The 16,193-nt window shown below is 48.3% G+C and overlaps 1 protein-coding gene across 1 annotated transcript in view; it reads right to left on the bottom strand.

The window, feature by feature from the left end:
* LOC142574411 (venom metalloproteinase antarease TserMP_A-like) overlaps positions 1 to 16,193 on the bottom strand; it is a 220,333-nt gene that overhangs the window by 155,919 nt on the left and 48,221 nt on the right. The window contains exons 5-6 of the mRNA XM_075683501.1: positions 11,251 to 11,289; positions 10,969 to 11,090 (exon numbers count right to left, since the gene is read on the bottom strand). Coding sequence (XP_075539616.1) covers positions 10,969 to 11,090; positions 11,251 to 11,289 — 161 coding nt within the window. The remainder of the gene's footprint in view (positions 1 to 10,968; positions 11,091 to 11,250; positions 11,290 to 16,193) is intronic.

Genomic DNA, 16,193 nt, shown 5'->3' on the forward strand with positions numbered 1-16,193 from the left:
GGCCTGAAGCTTACGTCCATTTGTTGAGCGGGGTGTACCTGCAGTATGCACTTGAGGGTGGTGGACGGCGTAATGCTTCAGTATAACTCATTTCAGCGCGTGGTCCCTGCTGTGGTGCCTCGTACTGTCCAGGAGCATGGATTACCTGTCGGATTTCGGCGCGCACCATTTCCGCAATAGAAAGTTGTCCCCTAGGGGCAGCGGTCGTGTGCATCTTCTGCAGTTCCACCTTGATGACGGCCCAGATGAGTTCTTGCAAGTCGCCGATGTCGTTACCAAGGGAAATGGCAGAGAACTCCCTTCAAATCACGGCGTGGCGGTTGTATTGCCTTGCCCGCTGTCGAAGGGCCTATTCCACGGTATTGTTTTCGTCATCAAACTCTGCAAGTGTCGGCGGCGGGTTTAGAATGAGGCCAGCAAAAATTTCCTCTCTGACCCCGTGCATTAGGTGGCACAAACTCTTTGTTTCAGTCATAGAAAGGTCCGCACGTCTTAAGAGCCGATTCATGTCTTCTACGTAGGCCGTCACTCGTTCATTCGGGCCTTCAATTCTGGCCTCCATTGCTAACTCTGCCCTCTCCTTCCTGTCCGCCCTGGCGAAGGCATTGAGGAACTGCCGACGAAATTGTTCCCATGACGTCAATGTCGCCTTGTGGTTCTCGAGCCATGTTTTCGAGAAATCTTCAAGAGTGAAGCACACGTACCGTAGCTTACGCTCGTAGGTCCAGTCGTTGAGGTTGGCAACACGGTAAAAATGGTAAAGCCAGTCGTCGGCGTCCTCTGAAGCGAATCCGTGGAACGGATTCGGCGTCCGGGTGTGATTGACGACCACGTGCGATGCTGCAGTAGCGGCAGGAGGTGGTTGGTTCGTCATTCTAGTTTGTTTGTGTAGCAGACCATGCTGTGGCTGGAGTCCCTGGAGACGTCGGCTGGTGCGTATGTGCACAGGGGTAAGCTCGGATGAACTACTCGCCGGGCTTAGGTCTGGGGTATGCTCCTGGGATCTTAACACCTACCGTACCCAGCACCTCCAACAGAAATGTCACCCAGCTAGTACACGCTAATATAGTTCACCACCGACAGATTGGCAAAAGAAGTCTGGCTTTAGCAATGGCTGATTCTCGGAGAGCGCGCACGCAACCACGACACTTCCTCGTTATCGCCTCAAAGGGCCAGCGTCATCACGTGCCAACTTATTTCACAGCAATATACGCCACGCGAACTCTGCAATCTCTTGTCTATATCGGAATTCTCCACCGACATCCCACGCGTCAGCGGTGACCAGAACGTACTTGCTGCTACTCTGAGCCATGAGAACGCGGCCACGCCACCTGCACGTCCTGCGCCACTCGATGTGCAGACACTAGCCTGCCATTATGTTAATAATCCAGAGGTCCTTCAACTGCGTTGATCCAAAACAGTGCTTCGGTTGGACGATCTCCTGCTTGATGGTTTCCCAGTCGTCTGCAACACTTCTACGGGCACGCAGAGACTATTTGTCTCCAGCACGTTATGCAAGCAGTTTTTCGACACACAGCACAAGCTCGCACACTCCGGCGTTCGTGCCACACAACGCTTTATCTTATTGCGCTACGTATGGCCCCGGATGAACGCCGATGTACACCGCTGCGATCGTGCGAGTGCACCCTGCCAATGTGAAAAAGTTCATGGCTATCCCGTTCCCCAGCACGCCAGTTTCTCAAACCTGATCTCCGTTTCGACGCAGTACACACTGACATCATTGGGCCACTACCACCGGGTCAGGGATTTCGCTACCTGCTCACCTCTATCGACAGGTTTGCCCGTTGGTCAGACGCAACGTCGCTTCAAGACAGCGCAGCAGCAACGGTCGTGGCAGGTTTGGTCACAACGCGGTTTGCCCATTTCGGATGCGTTACCAAAATTGTTACTGACAGAGGGCAGCAATTCGAGTCCGCTCTCTTTCAAAAACTCCTGTGCGTGCTTCGTACGAATCATCTGCGCACGGCCGCCTATCATCCCCAAACCAATGGCCTCGTGGAACGCTTCCAACGACATTTGAAGTCAGCGCTCATCGCTCATGGCACGCCATCGCAATGGTTTCAACCTCTACCACTGGTTCTTCTCGGTGCGCCTTGAAGTCGGACATCGTGTGCACGATCACGGAGTTCGTCTACGGCGCTCCGCGCCATGCGCTCAAGGACTTCTTTTCACCACAATCACCATCGGCTGCTCTGTACACTCAAGAATATGTGCACCTTCTTCCCGACCTCTTCCGGTATCTAAGACCCTGTCCGACACGTCCAGTTTTACCACGCACAGCCCGGGTTTCAACTGACCTTGCCAAGGCAACTCTCGTCTTCGTGCGCCATGGACCCTTTTCGCCGCCCACACTACCTCGGACCCTTTCCCCTACTTTAGAGACGCCAGTCCACATACATCGTGGACATTCACGGTAAACCTGAGGCCATCGCAGTGAACCGGCTGAAGTCAATCTACTGCGAGATGACTCCCACAGTCGCGTCCCCGAAATTAGCTCCGGAAGTCCATTCCGGTGGGTGCTGAGGCTACTTCAGTCCGCCGAGTTTCTTGGACATGTTGATATCGTTCGAAGATAATGCTCCTCTCTAGAGGGGGAGCTATGTAGCACCAACGGCATTGATGCGATCCCCCTAGGAAAGAAGACGAGGTATCGCGATTCCACGAGCGACGCGGGAGCTAAGTTAGCTGGGAATCGAAGAAATAAAAGATCAGCTGAATTTGAGCTCCTGTGCTAGAATAACGTCTCGTTGTCGCTCTCTCATGTGCTCTACAGGCAAACCGGTAGGCAAACAGAACGAACCGTACCGTAATATGCATATTGTCCTTGTACGTAACTCCCAATCATTACGATTGTAATGAATGCGTTGGCCCACTCGTGCTCACGCTCAGCAAGTCCCAGCACTGAAGTCGCATCTAAACTGATAAACAGGAGGACTCCGAGGCTTCTAGAAGGAGGCTTCCTTGGCCTCAACACATCAGTGTACCGACGACTCTCTGGTACAAACACCGTGAAGCTTCATAAAGCGCACCTCCAAACAGAGCTGGCAGTAACCAGCATGGGAAAACTACGTTAGCCCTCGGAGCAAAGCATCTGTCAGTCAATCTTTAAAGAGAGCCTAGTGGTGGTTCGACAAGTCCAGCGTATATCCCGTGTGAGGACTTGTTGCTTCGGTCTGCCGGTCTCTTTCATATAGTCAGTACTGTCCGCATTGTCGCCTTTCTTGTAACAGCAATCCTGAACTACACACCGAGAGGCAGAACCAGGATTTCTACTTCATACACCATGAAAGAGGCGGGCGGGGGGGCAAATGTGGCTGATTCAGTATTGTATCTAAGAAGATAACGAAGACGCCCACGCATAACGGTCAGGAAGAGGAAAGGGAGATACCGGAGTGCTATGTCGGTCTTGACCTCCAAAACAAGCCTGTGTACCTGTGATATGTCACGCCGCACAAATGATATGGAAGACACGGTTTGACATCGCATTACAGCTCACGAATTTTGAGGCGATTGCTATATTTAAGGTATGAAAATGCCTAAGACAATGTAGTTGTACTAAACTCCGCACACAATATATTAGAGTGCGGTGCAAGAAAGAAAACAAAGCTTAGGAAATTCCCGTGAGTAGAAATGATTGAGAACTAAACATATTGCTATGTGAAGAATGAAATAGATGGACGTACTCTAACACAACGTAACCAAATTCAGTACCTTCGTGTCGCTATACATTCTCATCTGACGAGGAATACACAGGTTAACAATATCGGCTGAAGAGCCGAAGGGAAACTGCCTTCAATAAAACAAGGCAAATCTCGCTTGCATGAAAGCGAAGGGAATTGCGCATCTAATGCGTGTGCGTTATTTGCAACAAATGTGAGCTTGATATGAAACTCTTGCAGAAAATTGTGGAAGAAAGAATCAAAGCTGTTCCTCAGTTTCAGCATTTGCTTTGTTGCGTGATTTTCCGCATATATCCATGCTACCCGTGAATCCCGAAGCCTAATGGGCATGCCAGCGGACCCAAGCTGCGGCAAGCTCAATGGCAACCATAATATCAAATGATACTACAAAGCAGTATGTTGCCGCGTCACTAAGCCGAACGACGTTCGAGACAAAGACGGCAACCCTGAGTGCGCGAGCGAATTTCAAGCGAACTTAGCCCTTTTTCAAGCTCTTTCAAATAAACATATCTCTCCTCTCTCTTCTACAGCGAGCCGTGACATTATCTTCTGTAATAAATTCACAGTAGTTGAAACTCCTTACCAGGTCCCAATGTCCTAAGTATGTGGACTGCAACTCCGTAGCAATGCATATTCATCGAGCGGTCGTGCTCGACGTGGCTGCGCTTGTGGCGGTTGGGGCGTTATTGATTTAATATATTTAGGGTTACATACCCTTGAGTCTCTTTTGTACATGTATTACGGAGGTGTACTTAGCCGGACAGGCCGCCATTGGAATATGAACCTGGCAACGTTTAACGCTAGAACGTTATCTAGTGAGGCGAGTCTAGCAGTGCTATTGGAGGAATTAGAGGGCAGTAAATGGGTTATAATAGGGCTCAGTGAAGTTAGGAGGCCGAAAGAAGCATATACAGTGCTAAATAGCGGGCACGTCCTGTGCTACCGGGGCTTAGCGGATAGAAGAGAACTAGGAGTCGGATTCCTGATTAATAAGAATATAGCTGGTAACATACAGGAATTCTATAGCATTAACGAGAGGGTGGCAGGTCTTGTTGTGAAACTTAATAAGAAGTACAATATGAAGATTGTACACGTCTACGCCCCTACATCCAGTCATGATGACCAGGAAGTCGAAAGCTTCTATGAAGACGTGGAATCGGCGGTGGGGAGAGTGAAAACTAAATACACTATACTAATGGGCGACTTTAATGCCAAGGTAGGCAAGAAGCAGGCTGGAGACAAGGCAGTGGGGGAATATGGCATAGGCACTAGGAATAGCAGGGGAGAGTTATTAGTAGAGTTTGGAGAACAGAATAAGATGCGGATAATGAATACCTTCCGCAAGCGGGATAGCCGAAAGTGGACGTGGAGGAGCCCGAACGGCGAGACTAGAAATGAAATAGACTTCATACTCTGCGCTAACCCTGGCATCATACAAGATGTGGACGTGCTCGGCAAGGTGCGCTGCAGTGACCACAGGATGGTAAGAACTCGAATTATCCTAGACCTGAGGAGGGAACGGAAGAAACTGGTTCCAGATCAAGCTACAGAACAGGTATTCAGCTTTAACTCAGGAAGAGGACCTTAGTGTTGAAGCAATGAACGACAATCTTGTGGGCATCATTAAGGAGTGTGCAATGGAAGTCGGTGGTAACTCCGTTAGGCAGGATACCAGCAAACTATCGCAGGAGACGAAAGATCTGATCAAGAAACGCCAATGTATGAAAGCATCTAACCCTACAGCTAGAATAGAACTGGCAGAACTTTCGAAGTTAATCGACAAGCGTAAGACAGCTCACATAAGGAAGTATAATATGGATAGAATTGAACATGCTCTCAGGAGCGGAGGAAGCCTAAGAACAGTGAAGAAGAAACTAGGAATTGGCAAGAATCAGATGTATGCGTTAAGAGACAAAGCCGGCAATATCATTACTAATATGGATGAGATAGTTCAAGTGGCTGAGGAGTTCTATAGAGATTTATACAGTACCAGTGGCACCCACGACGATAATGGAAGAGAAAATAGTCTAGAGGAATTCGAAATCCCGAAGGTAACGCCGGAAGAAGTAAAGAAAGCCTTAGGAGATATGCAAAGGGAGAAGGCAGCTGGGGAGAATCAGGTAACAGCAGATTTGTTGAAGGATGGTGGACAGATTGTTCTAGAGAAACTGGCCACCCTGTATACGCAATGCCTCATGACCTCGAGCGTACCGGAATCTTGGAAGAACGCTAACATAATCCTAATCCATAAGAAAGGGGACGCCAAAGACTTGAAAAATAATAGATCGATCTGCTTACTGTCCGTTGCCTAAAAAGTATTTACTAAGGTAATTGCAAATAGAATCAGGAACACCTTAGACTTCTGTCAACCAAAGGACCAGGCAGGATTCCGTAAAGGCTACTCAACAATAGACCATATTCATACTATCAATCAAGTGATAGAGAAATGTGCAGAATATAACCAACCCTTATATATAGCTTTCATTGATTACGAGAAAGCGTTTGATTCAGTCGAAACCTCAGCAGTCATGGAGGCATTACGGAATCAGGGCGTAGATGAGCCATGTGTAAAAATACTGGAAGATATCTATAGCGGCTCCACAGCCACCGTAGTCCTCCATAAAGCAAGCAACAAAATCTCAATAAAGAAAGGCGTCAGGCAGGGAGATACGATATCTCCAATGCTATTCACAGCGTGTTTACAGGAGGTATTCAGAGACCTGGATTGGGAAGAATTGGGGATAAAAGTTAATGGAGAATACCTTAGTAACTTGCGATTCACTGATGATATTGCCTTGCTTAGTAACTCAGGGGACCAATTGCAATGCATGCTCACTGACCTGGAGAGGCAAAGCAGAAGAGTGGGTCTAAAAATTAATATGCAGAAAACTAAAGTAATGCTTAACAGTCTCGGGAGAGAACAGCAATTTACAATAGGCAGCGAGGCACTGGAAGTCGTAAGGGAATACATCTACTTAGGGCAGGTAGTGACGGCGGATCCGGATCATGAGACGGAAATAATCAGAAGAATAAGAATGGGCTGGAGTGCGTTTGGCAGGCATTGCCAAATCATGAACAGCAGTTTGCCGTTATCCCTCAAGAGAAAAGTATTTAATAGCTGTGTCTTACCAGTACTCACCTACGGGGCAGAAACCTGGAGGCTTACGAAAAGGGTTCTACTCAAATTGAGGACGACACAACGAGCTATGGAAAGAAGAATGATAGGTGTAACGTTAAGGGATAAGAAAAGAGCAGATTGGATGAGGGAACAAACGCGAGTTAATGACATCTTAGTTGAAATCAAGGAAAAGAAATGGGCATGGGCAGGACATGTAATGAGGAGGGAAGATAAGCGATGGTCATTAAGGGTTACGGACTGGATCCCAAGGGAAGGGAAGCGTAGCAGGGGGCGGCAGAAAGTTAGGTGGGCGGATGAGATTAAGAAGTTTGCAGGGACGGCATGGCCACAATTAGTACATGACCGGAGTTGTTGGAGAAGTATGGGAGAGGCCTTTGCCCTGCAGTCGGCGTAACCAGGCTGATGATGATGATGATGATTCTGATGATGATGATGACTTAGAATTAGCGCATGCCAATCTCAGGTACGCAATGTCGATGCTGTCTGTTCGGGAATGTAGTCCGTGGCACGAGCCCATGGACCGAATCTGTCTATTAGGTCAGACATCAGCCAGCAGCCAGCTGTCTATCAGGTCTATCCCGTGGCCCTAGTCTTCTGCTCAGCAAGACAGTAACCAGCACACGCCTAGCTGTTCAATTGACTCTCCTATCATAAATGGCCAAAACCACACAAGCCGCAAAGTGTGGGAACAGTAAATGAAAGCTACCATTCTAAAACTGCACACTATTTTTAACGTTCAATGAACACCGGTTGGCTTGTTATCGTCGAATCTGAACCCACAGATTCCGTTGCAAATAGTTTAGCTCAACTTACACTTCTTGTGGGATCAAAGCAGAGGTGATTCTTATACCGCAATTTGTGTTTAACCTTGCACAGTGCTTTCTTGAATTTAGAAGCTTGAGTGCACCTAAAAAAGCCTTCATCTCCTATTGTAAAAAAGCTTTCAGTAAGAGCAATTTCCATTATGCCATCGTGAAATATATTGTTGAGGTATTCACTTTTGAACGAATGAATTCTGGGGTTGTATGTGCCTAAACCACTATTTGAATATGAGCGACGCCATATCGGGGGACTCTAGATTAATGATGATCACCAGGAGATCTTTAACATGCCCCTGTTACACGGGACGCCGGCGATTTTGCATTTCGTCCCCATTGAATTGTGGCCGCCCAGGTCGGGATTTAATTGCGCGACGTCGTGCTTTGCAGCACATTACGATGCCCCTAATCCACCAGGCTGGTATATTCACTTTCCTCACCAACGATAGATGAGTGGAATTTAAATGCGAATAGCATTATTTTCCGTCTTCAGCCATTTTGCATCTATCTATCTATCTATCTATCTATCTATCTATCTATCTATCTATCTATCTATCTATCTATCTATCTATCTATCTATCTATCTATCTATCTATCTATCTATCTATCTATCTATCTATCTATCTATCTATCTATTGCATAGGCTTTTACGGTTAGCCGGTGGTGCAGGTTGCCTACCTACTTGGGTCACTAGTTATGTGCTTGGTCCTTCCATTGTAGTTATTCCAGCTTCGTGATCTTTCTATAGTCACACCGCCTGCCATCCCGACCCAGTGGCTCAATTTGCCGAATAGCTTGGTTCATTAGGTATGGGCTTGTGGCCGTGATGCCATCGTGGTGGTTGCATCGCCCTCATTCCAGCTTTGTCATTCGAGACACGTCATGCCGTCGTCGTGGCGCCATCGTCGTCACGCAGTCATCTATTGGTTGCCACACCGTCACAGCGATGCCGTTGTAGTAATTCAATCTTCGTTATTCAAGCATCGTGATCTGACTCTCACCGTGCTGTCGTCGTCGCACCTTCTGTTCCGATCAAGTGGTTGAAATAATGTAATAGCTTGTGCTACTACATATGGTCGCTGCATGACCGTCATTCCAGCTTTCTCAGTGGACTTCGTGATGCCGTCATGGTCACTGCATGACCGTCATTCCAGCTTTCTCAGTGGGCTCCGTCATGCCGTCGTCATCACACCATTGCCGTCAAACAGTTGCCGTTATGCCGTCATAATTAAGCTGTCATATCGTCATTGTCATCACTGCAGTTACGTCATTATGTTGTCGTCATGCCGTCGTCATCACACCATTGCCGTCAAACAGTTGCCGTTATGCCGTCATGATTAAGCTGCCATATCGTCATTGTCATCACTGCAGTTACGTCATTATGTTGTCGTCATGCCGTCGTCATCATATCACCTTATTCGTCCGATCAACGTCAATATAGTTCGATATTGTATTCTATTCACACTGTCAACCTTCAATCGTCTTTATTCCAGCCTTGTCATGCAGCTATCATCAGAAAGTCGTTATCATGCCTCCATTGCCAGACCGTCGTCATAATGCCATCGTGGTCATGCCATAATCGTCACTCCAGCTTCTTCATCTCCCCCTTGTCTGCCGTCGTCCTCACGCCATCGTCGTTTACAGATTTGATGTTACAATTATCATAATTTCATTGTCATCATACATTCATCCTCATCCTACGATTTTCATGCCATTGTCAAGCCATCGCCCTGACCGCATTGTCGTCAAACATTTGCCGTCGTGCATTGGTTGAAGTGCCGTCGCGATTGTTCTATCGTCATCATTGTAAATTCGACATCCGACCCGAGTGATTTTGTCGTCGTCATGCCGTTGTCGTCATGACATTGTCATCTTACTGTGGTCGTCATACCACGTTTGTCGATCCACCTACGTCATTCCGCGTTCATCATTCTATCGTAATCATGCTGTCATAATTCAATCATGATTATGGCACCGTTGTTATGCCATCGTCGTCATTGCGTGGTCGTCATACAGATGCTATAATACATCCGTTGTCATACTGTCGTTGACAGCTAAACATTTGACATCTTAATGTCGTCATGGCGCTGTCGTTTTACCCCTTTGTCGTTCCATCGATGCCGTTATCTCAGCCCCATTCCATTCTCAGTGCATTGGAGTCATGCAGTTGTCCTCATGTCTGAGTGCTCGTGGGCGACTTTGGGAAGAGATTCTCATAGCAAAATGGGACGGCAACACCGGAGTATGACGCATGTAGCCGAAGCGACGAAAGACTAAGAGTTACCAGACCATGTGTTAAAGAAACGTGACTTCAATAATACGGCATTGCACTACAATGCTCGATTGCTATTCGCATTACCCTTGACAGTCATCATGAGATGAGTTCTGTCATAATTCTTTTTACTCTTTTGCTTTACTCTTCTACAATTATCCCATCAGCCTATCCAAGTGCAAAGTTATGGATTGCGTCATTTTGTTTTCTAACTGAAGAAAAACAGCACGACCAACCACGTGAACGTCAATAGACGTGGGCATGAGCATGAATGAGTGCCGGGGAAGGTGAGCCATTGCTACCAGCTTAGCGCCTATGAATGTGAGTGACTGTAAGTACGATTGAGTGCTTATCCTTAAAAACAAATATCATGAAAGAAATAATTAATGGTGAGTGATTACGTGTGAGTGCAAAGTTCACGTAAGCTGCAACAACACTTAACGTATCTGCAAAGCTCGTTGATTTCAATACCGATATTAAGGCGTAAACGTTTAGTAGCTCGCGAGTGTCCGGGCGCAGTCCGTGGTGGACACAGGAAAGCGGTGATCACCGGCGAGGGGAGCAAGGAGAGCAGACGCCACCGGCAAGGATAGCAAGGAGAGGACGCTCCATGCCAGTAGCGCTGTGCGAGTGGTCGCGTGGGAGAGCGCGGACATGCGCTTGGGGATGCGCTCACAACGGCGACAAGCCTTGCAGCCATATGGCTGTTATTGCATCCCATGCCCGCGGCCACGGCGGCGTCCGTTCGCACAACAGTTCAGTCAACAGCAACAGATGCAGTCATAGATAGGATTTCGCCTAACGCAGTTTAGCTCAGCAAAGTGCCCACAGATCTTTAAGGTCAACATTAGGTATTCTGTTAAAGGTAGCGCAGTTAAGGCGAAACCATAAAATATTTTCTGAAATTGTGAGAGAATGTTCTTCTTTTAACGGCAAAAACTGTAAGATGCAGTATATTATGCGTTGTCAGTCAAGGAAAGTAGAAGCCTTGGCATTCAATACGGTACGAGCAATAATCACTCCCATGTTAACACTTACCGAGTTCATGAGTACTATGATGTATTCCATATGATCGCTGGTATTATTACCAAAATGCTTGGTGTGTTTGTAATCAGAAATAACATATGTTTCTATAGTGAAAGATGACGGTGCTCTTGGCTCTGTCAAGGGAAAAGAGTGTGATTTGTTAATAAAGACGCCTATGTTAAAAAAAGGGGTTCGAGCACAGCACGTGTAAGAAGGTATGGTTATTATTTTCACTGAAATGACTTGCGATCATGAGTAGGCACTTCCATAATCCGCATCATTTGATAAACACACCCGGTTCAAGGCGGCCGGTAGATGTCTGTGGAGTTCTTCCTGAAACAGATGCAATGTACTCACATTCAGTAAGTACACAAGAGACGAGCAAGTCATGGCATAGATGAAAACAAGCTAGCGGAACTACAAAGCCTATTCTTCACTCTCATTTTAACACATATACACGAAGCACCTACATATAAGATGACAATACATCAGCTAAGTTAAACATACGAGTATAGACTCCGTACAGTCCAGTTTGCGGCTACGCTGGCGCCATCTGCCGCAATGATGCGACATCACTGGGAAGGTGAGTCTGCGGCTAGGCCGGCTCGACGGGTATTACTTCACGCGTACTGCAATTCGCGACGTCCACGGTTGGGGCCGTTTTGGTTGTTAATTAGATCCCCCCCTTTTTTTTTCGGACGCGTGTTGTGACCGTACAATGGCACGCGCTTCATGGGCAAGCGTCGACATTACGGAGGTGCGAAAAAGAACAAGTAGAACCGGTGGTACTGCTGTGTAAGAGACTCACAACCACGAAGGCAATCTCGGGATAAATTAGTACATATTTCCTGGCAGGCCTTTCGAACTAGGACGGCGAAAGAAACGGGTCGAAGCTGTAATGGGATTAAAGTAACTCAGCTTCTGCATCATATTTGTGAGAAGGGTTTTTGTAAATCGTGCTACACGTGCGCGTTTCGCAGCTTGTGCGACACCAGCGATGATGGCCGGGTCAGCTGGTCAACATTAAAAAAGATTTCTCACGACTATGCTGATTTGGTGATTCCTTGCCTTAGCATTTGGTATGATCAGGATAACACTGGCGTTTGTGATGAGCAATATTTTATGCCGAGGAAGCTGATTTTATACTTGCGAGAGCTAGTTCATAGACGATAGTCGTTTCGGCTACTGGCATGAGAGGCGCACTTTAACATTGTGCGATTTTTTTGGGGACTTTACATTTGCGAAATTGTCTCGCACGAGCAAAGCGCATATGCCATCAAACGAATTCGCAAGCAAAATCAGGGGTTTGGAAAGGGCATAATGAACCTCGATCATTGTACATGATGAAAAACTAGCATTCCCGTCATATAAATTCGGATCCTGTAGTTAATAAATCTCATTTTTCAGCTGCAGATGGCACCGAATGGGTCCCAAGCGAATCAGCCAGGATACGCTCTAAGCATTTCGTCAATGGAGAAGGAGAAACGACGCTGAGTCTCCTGTGTAGAACGCAGAGCTTGCTGTCATTTGACTCGGACGATCATCGGAAATTTTTGCTGTTCTTGGCCTTCTACCCGTGCGCGAGAAGAGGCTCTCGCAGCACAAGATGGTCTTCGCCTCGCCCGGAGAGCGCCCGCCGCGTGTTCGCCACCGTCGCCACGCCAGTTTGAGCCTGGTAACACTCGGCCCCGCGTCACTCGACGAACTCCTGACAAGGGAGGACCTGGAACTTCGTGCCACTCGCATGCTGGGCGAGTGGCTCAGTCAACGGGCCACCTCCGTCTATCTGTCTGTGGTCCCCCCCTCAGCCTGCGGATACCCTAGGAGACGCCACGAAGCCGGCAGCCCCCGAGGTAGCATCGGAGCCCCCCGAGGATAGTTTCCCAGCACACGAGGAGCCCCGTGCTTCAATCCCGCTCCCTCCCTCTGACGACGAGGACATGGACCTGTCCATTTCCAGAAAACGCGCTCGCGAAACAGACAGCGACGACGAGGAGGCAGCCGGGCGTCGCAAGCAGCCGTCGAGCGCTGCCCCCAGCTCGGAGCAGCATGCGGCAGCCAGCGACCACGTGGAGAAAGCCCTTCCGTGAAGGGGGCGAGAACCACCTCCTTCGCGCCTCCTCCGAGCGAGGGCGTGCCTGGCACCACCCGAGGTTGTCGAAGTAAACAGGGAAGTGAGGAAGTGTGGTGCTTTTAAACCGAGACGGGATTCACTTCAATTACAGGCTGGCACGAGAAGTGGGCTGGCGACTTGTTGGTCACGCTGTTGCTATTTAGGGGGCCCGCACGCGCTCAGGAGGCCAGAGTAGATAGTATTAAGAAGGTCCCCTAGGGGAACCTCAGGAGAGCGTCGCCGTCGATAGCAAGAAAAGGAGGAAAGCAAGAAAGAGAGCTCGCCATGTAACAGGCTACATAAACATGCGGGGCAGCAGAAGAAAGGAAATGTGGGCAGAGATCGAGGAGCAGTTAAATAGAGAACAAATAGGGGTGGATGCGCTTACAGAAACGCACCTTAGAGAATCCGAAGAGCCGCCAGTTATTGAGAAGTATGTTTTGGAAGGGTGCAACAGAACTAAGTCGGAAAGAAAGGGAGGGGGAGTCATCCCTCAGGGAGCCAAATGGAAAATAGTAAATTCAACATGTCAAGAGCACCTTTGGTTAATAGTGGGAAAAAAAACTTGGCTGCGCGTTACGCATTTGTGAACCGGAAATAATTGCATGGAGAAGAATAAAGAGTTAGTGGAATGCATAAGCGCTGATATTAAGGGTTTCGAGAATGGTGCTGAAATTGTCCTATTAGGTGACATGAATGTCCACATACAGGATTTAGATGGCTTTACCGACAACGGGAAGTCAATGCTAGACGTTTCTTCGCAACATAACCTCGTTATCGTGAATACAGGGCCTAAGTGTGAAGGGCAGATCACGTGGGAAGTGGGAAACCGGCAATCGACCACGACCACTGATGAAAGAGGAATTCATGATAAGTTGAGAGAAATGGTCATTGTTGAGGAAGGGTATAGCAGCATAGGGAGTGACCATAATAGCATCATTTTGAAAATTGCATATGTAGTTGGGAAAGAGAGCAAGGAGCGCAAGATGGCTAGTACAAGTTTGAACGCTAAACAGAGAGAGAGAGAGAGAGGAGAATTCAGGAAAGGCAGGGATGTTAACCAGTCAATAGTCCTGTTGGCTACCCTACACTGGGGGATGGGAGAAGGGGAAGAGAAAGAAGGGAGAGAGAAGGTGTAGATACGCGTACGGACAGCACTTCAGTTAGAGTCGCTCGAGCAAACCAGAAGTTCTGAGAAAACACAAAAGTGCCTTCACTGCCTTCTGAGCCGATGATCGGTCGGGACGGTGCTCTAATATGGTCTGTTCACTCAGAGGACGATCGTCTAGTTTCCTCAATGTGTTGGACAAAGACTGTCTTTGTGCTTGAAATTGTGGACAATGGCACAATAAGTGGTCAATGTTCTCCTCGCTAAACAAGTAGCAAATATAGTAAATAGAGTCGAAGAAGAACTGGGCAAATGGCCAAGAGTGGGAATAAGGTGAACTTCAAAGTGTAATAACGACAGAAATACGGAAAGAGAATCACCGCGTTCGTTAGAAAGGAAAAAATAAACCGAAAAGCTGGTGGAACAGAGAGGTACGACAAGCGATCGCCGAACGACAGAAAGCATATTGTCACGTGCACGTGCATATGGACGTGCACACATGCAATCAGATTACACAACGTTCGGTCACAGACAGTGGATGGAACCATCGATAACATTCCAGAAACTTCCCACACAGGCAAGCGCGTCCTGCGCTGTACGATAACAATTGTTAGGCGGTGAAACATGTCGCCCGATGAAGACAAGTACACGTGTCAATACCCGCCTCTCAAAAAGCATCGACCCGATGCTGCACACAAATGAAAGTAATAAAGAAGCAGTTGTAGCAAAGAAAACAACAAAATAAGGAAAGTTTGTCAGCGTCCGTAAAAGGGTTTAAGACGCACCACGTGGATCACTTCAGATCGTGCGCGGCGCCACTGTGAATGCGAAATGCCGTCTGGCACGACCTCATAGTCCAGTGCGCCAATATGTCGGATGATCTTGTAGGGTCCGAAATAGCGTCGCAATAGTTTCTCACTCAGTCCTCGTAGGCGTATCGTGGTCTATACCCAAACACGGTCACCGGGCTGGTACTCGACGAAGCGTCGTCGGAGGTTGTAGTATTGGCTGTCGGTCCTGTGCTGGTTCTTGATACGCAGGCGCGCGAGCTGTCGGGCTTCTTCGGCGCGCTGGAGATAGCTAGCGACGTCAAGATTCTCCTCGTCCGTGACATGCGACAGCATGGCGTCAAGCGTCGTCGTCGGGTTCATGCCGTAAACCAGCTTGAACGACGTGATCTGCGTTGTTTCTTGCGCCGCTGTGTTGAAAGCGAATGTTACGTACGGCAGGACGGCATCCCAGGTCTTGTGTTCGACGTCGACGTACATTGCTAGCATGTCGGCGAGGGTCTGATTCAGCCGCCCCGTAAGACCATTCGTCTGTGGATGGTAGGCCGTTGTCCTCCTGTGCCTTGTCTGACTGTATTGCAGAATGGCTTGGGTGAGCTCCGCTGTAAAGGCCGTTCCTCTGTCGGTGATGAGGACTTCTGGGGCGCCATGTCGCAGCAGGATGTTTTCGACAAAGAATTTCGCCACTTTGGCTGCGCTATCTTTCGGCAGCGCTTTAGTTTCAGTGAAGCGGGTGAGGCAGTCCGTCGCCTCGACGATCCACTTGTTTCCGGTTGTTGACGTCGGAAAGGATCCCAACAAGCCCATCCCGATCTGCTGGAATGGTCTGCAAGGAGGCTCGATTGGCTGCAGCAATCCGGCTGGCCTTGTCGATGGTGTTGCATCTGGAGGACAATCTTGCTGTCCCCCAGATATTGGACCATGCCGTTGGGTGCGGGAGTTGGCCGAGGTTGAGGAGGACTTTGAGATAAAAACTGGAGGTTTATTTAGATTATTTACAGTGAGAGTACAAAGAAATTAAGTCTTAAAGTCATTACGGGCCGGCAGCAACTCGGACGCTGCGGCCCGTGGCAAGAAGCTCGAAAGAGATGAATGAAGGAATGCTTCGTTGCTGCTCCCGGTCTCTGGCTTTTAACCCTTTTGGTGTCTCGAAGTCACGTCACGTTCGGCCAATTGGCGACCCCGCTTAGGTGGCCTCATTTTCGGCCAATCGGCGAGCCCGCTCAGG

This window comes from Dermacentor variabilis, chromosome 3 (assembly GCF_050947875.1).
Source record: "Dermacentor variabilis isolate Ectoservices chromosome 3, ASM5094787v1, whole genome shotgun sequence".
NCBI lineage: Eukaryota > Metazoa > Arthropoda > Arachnida > Ixodida > Ixodidae > Dermacentor > Dermacentor variabilis.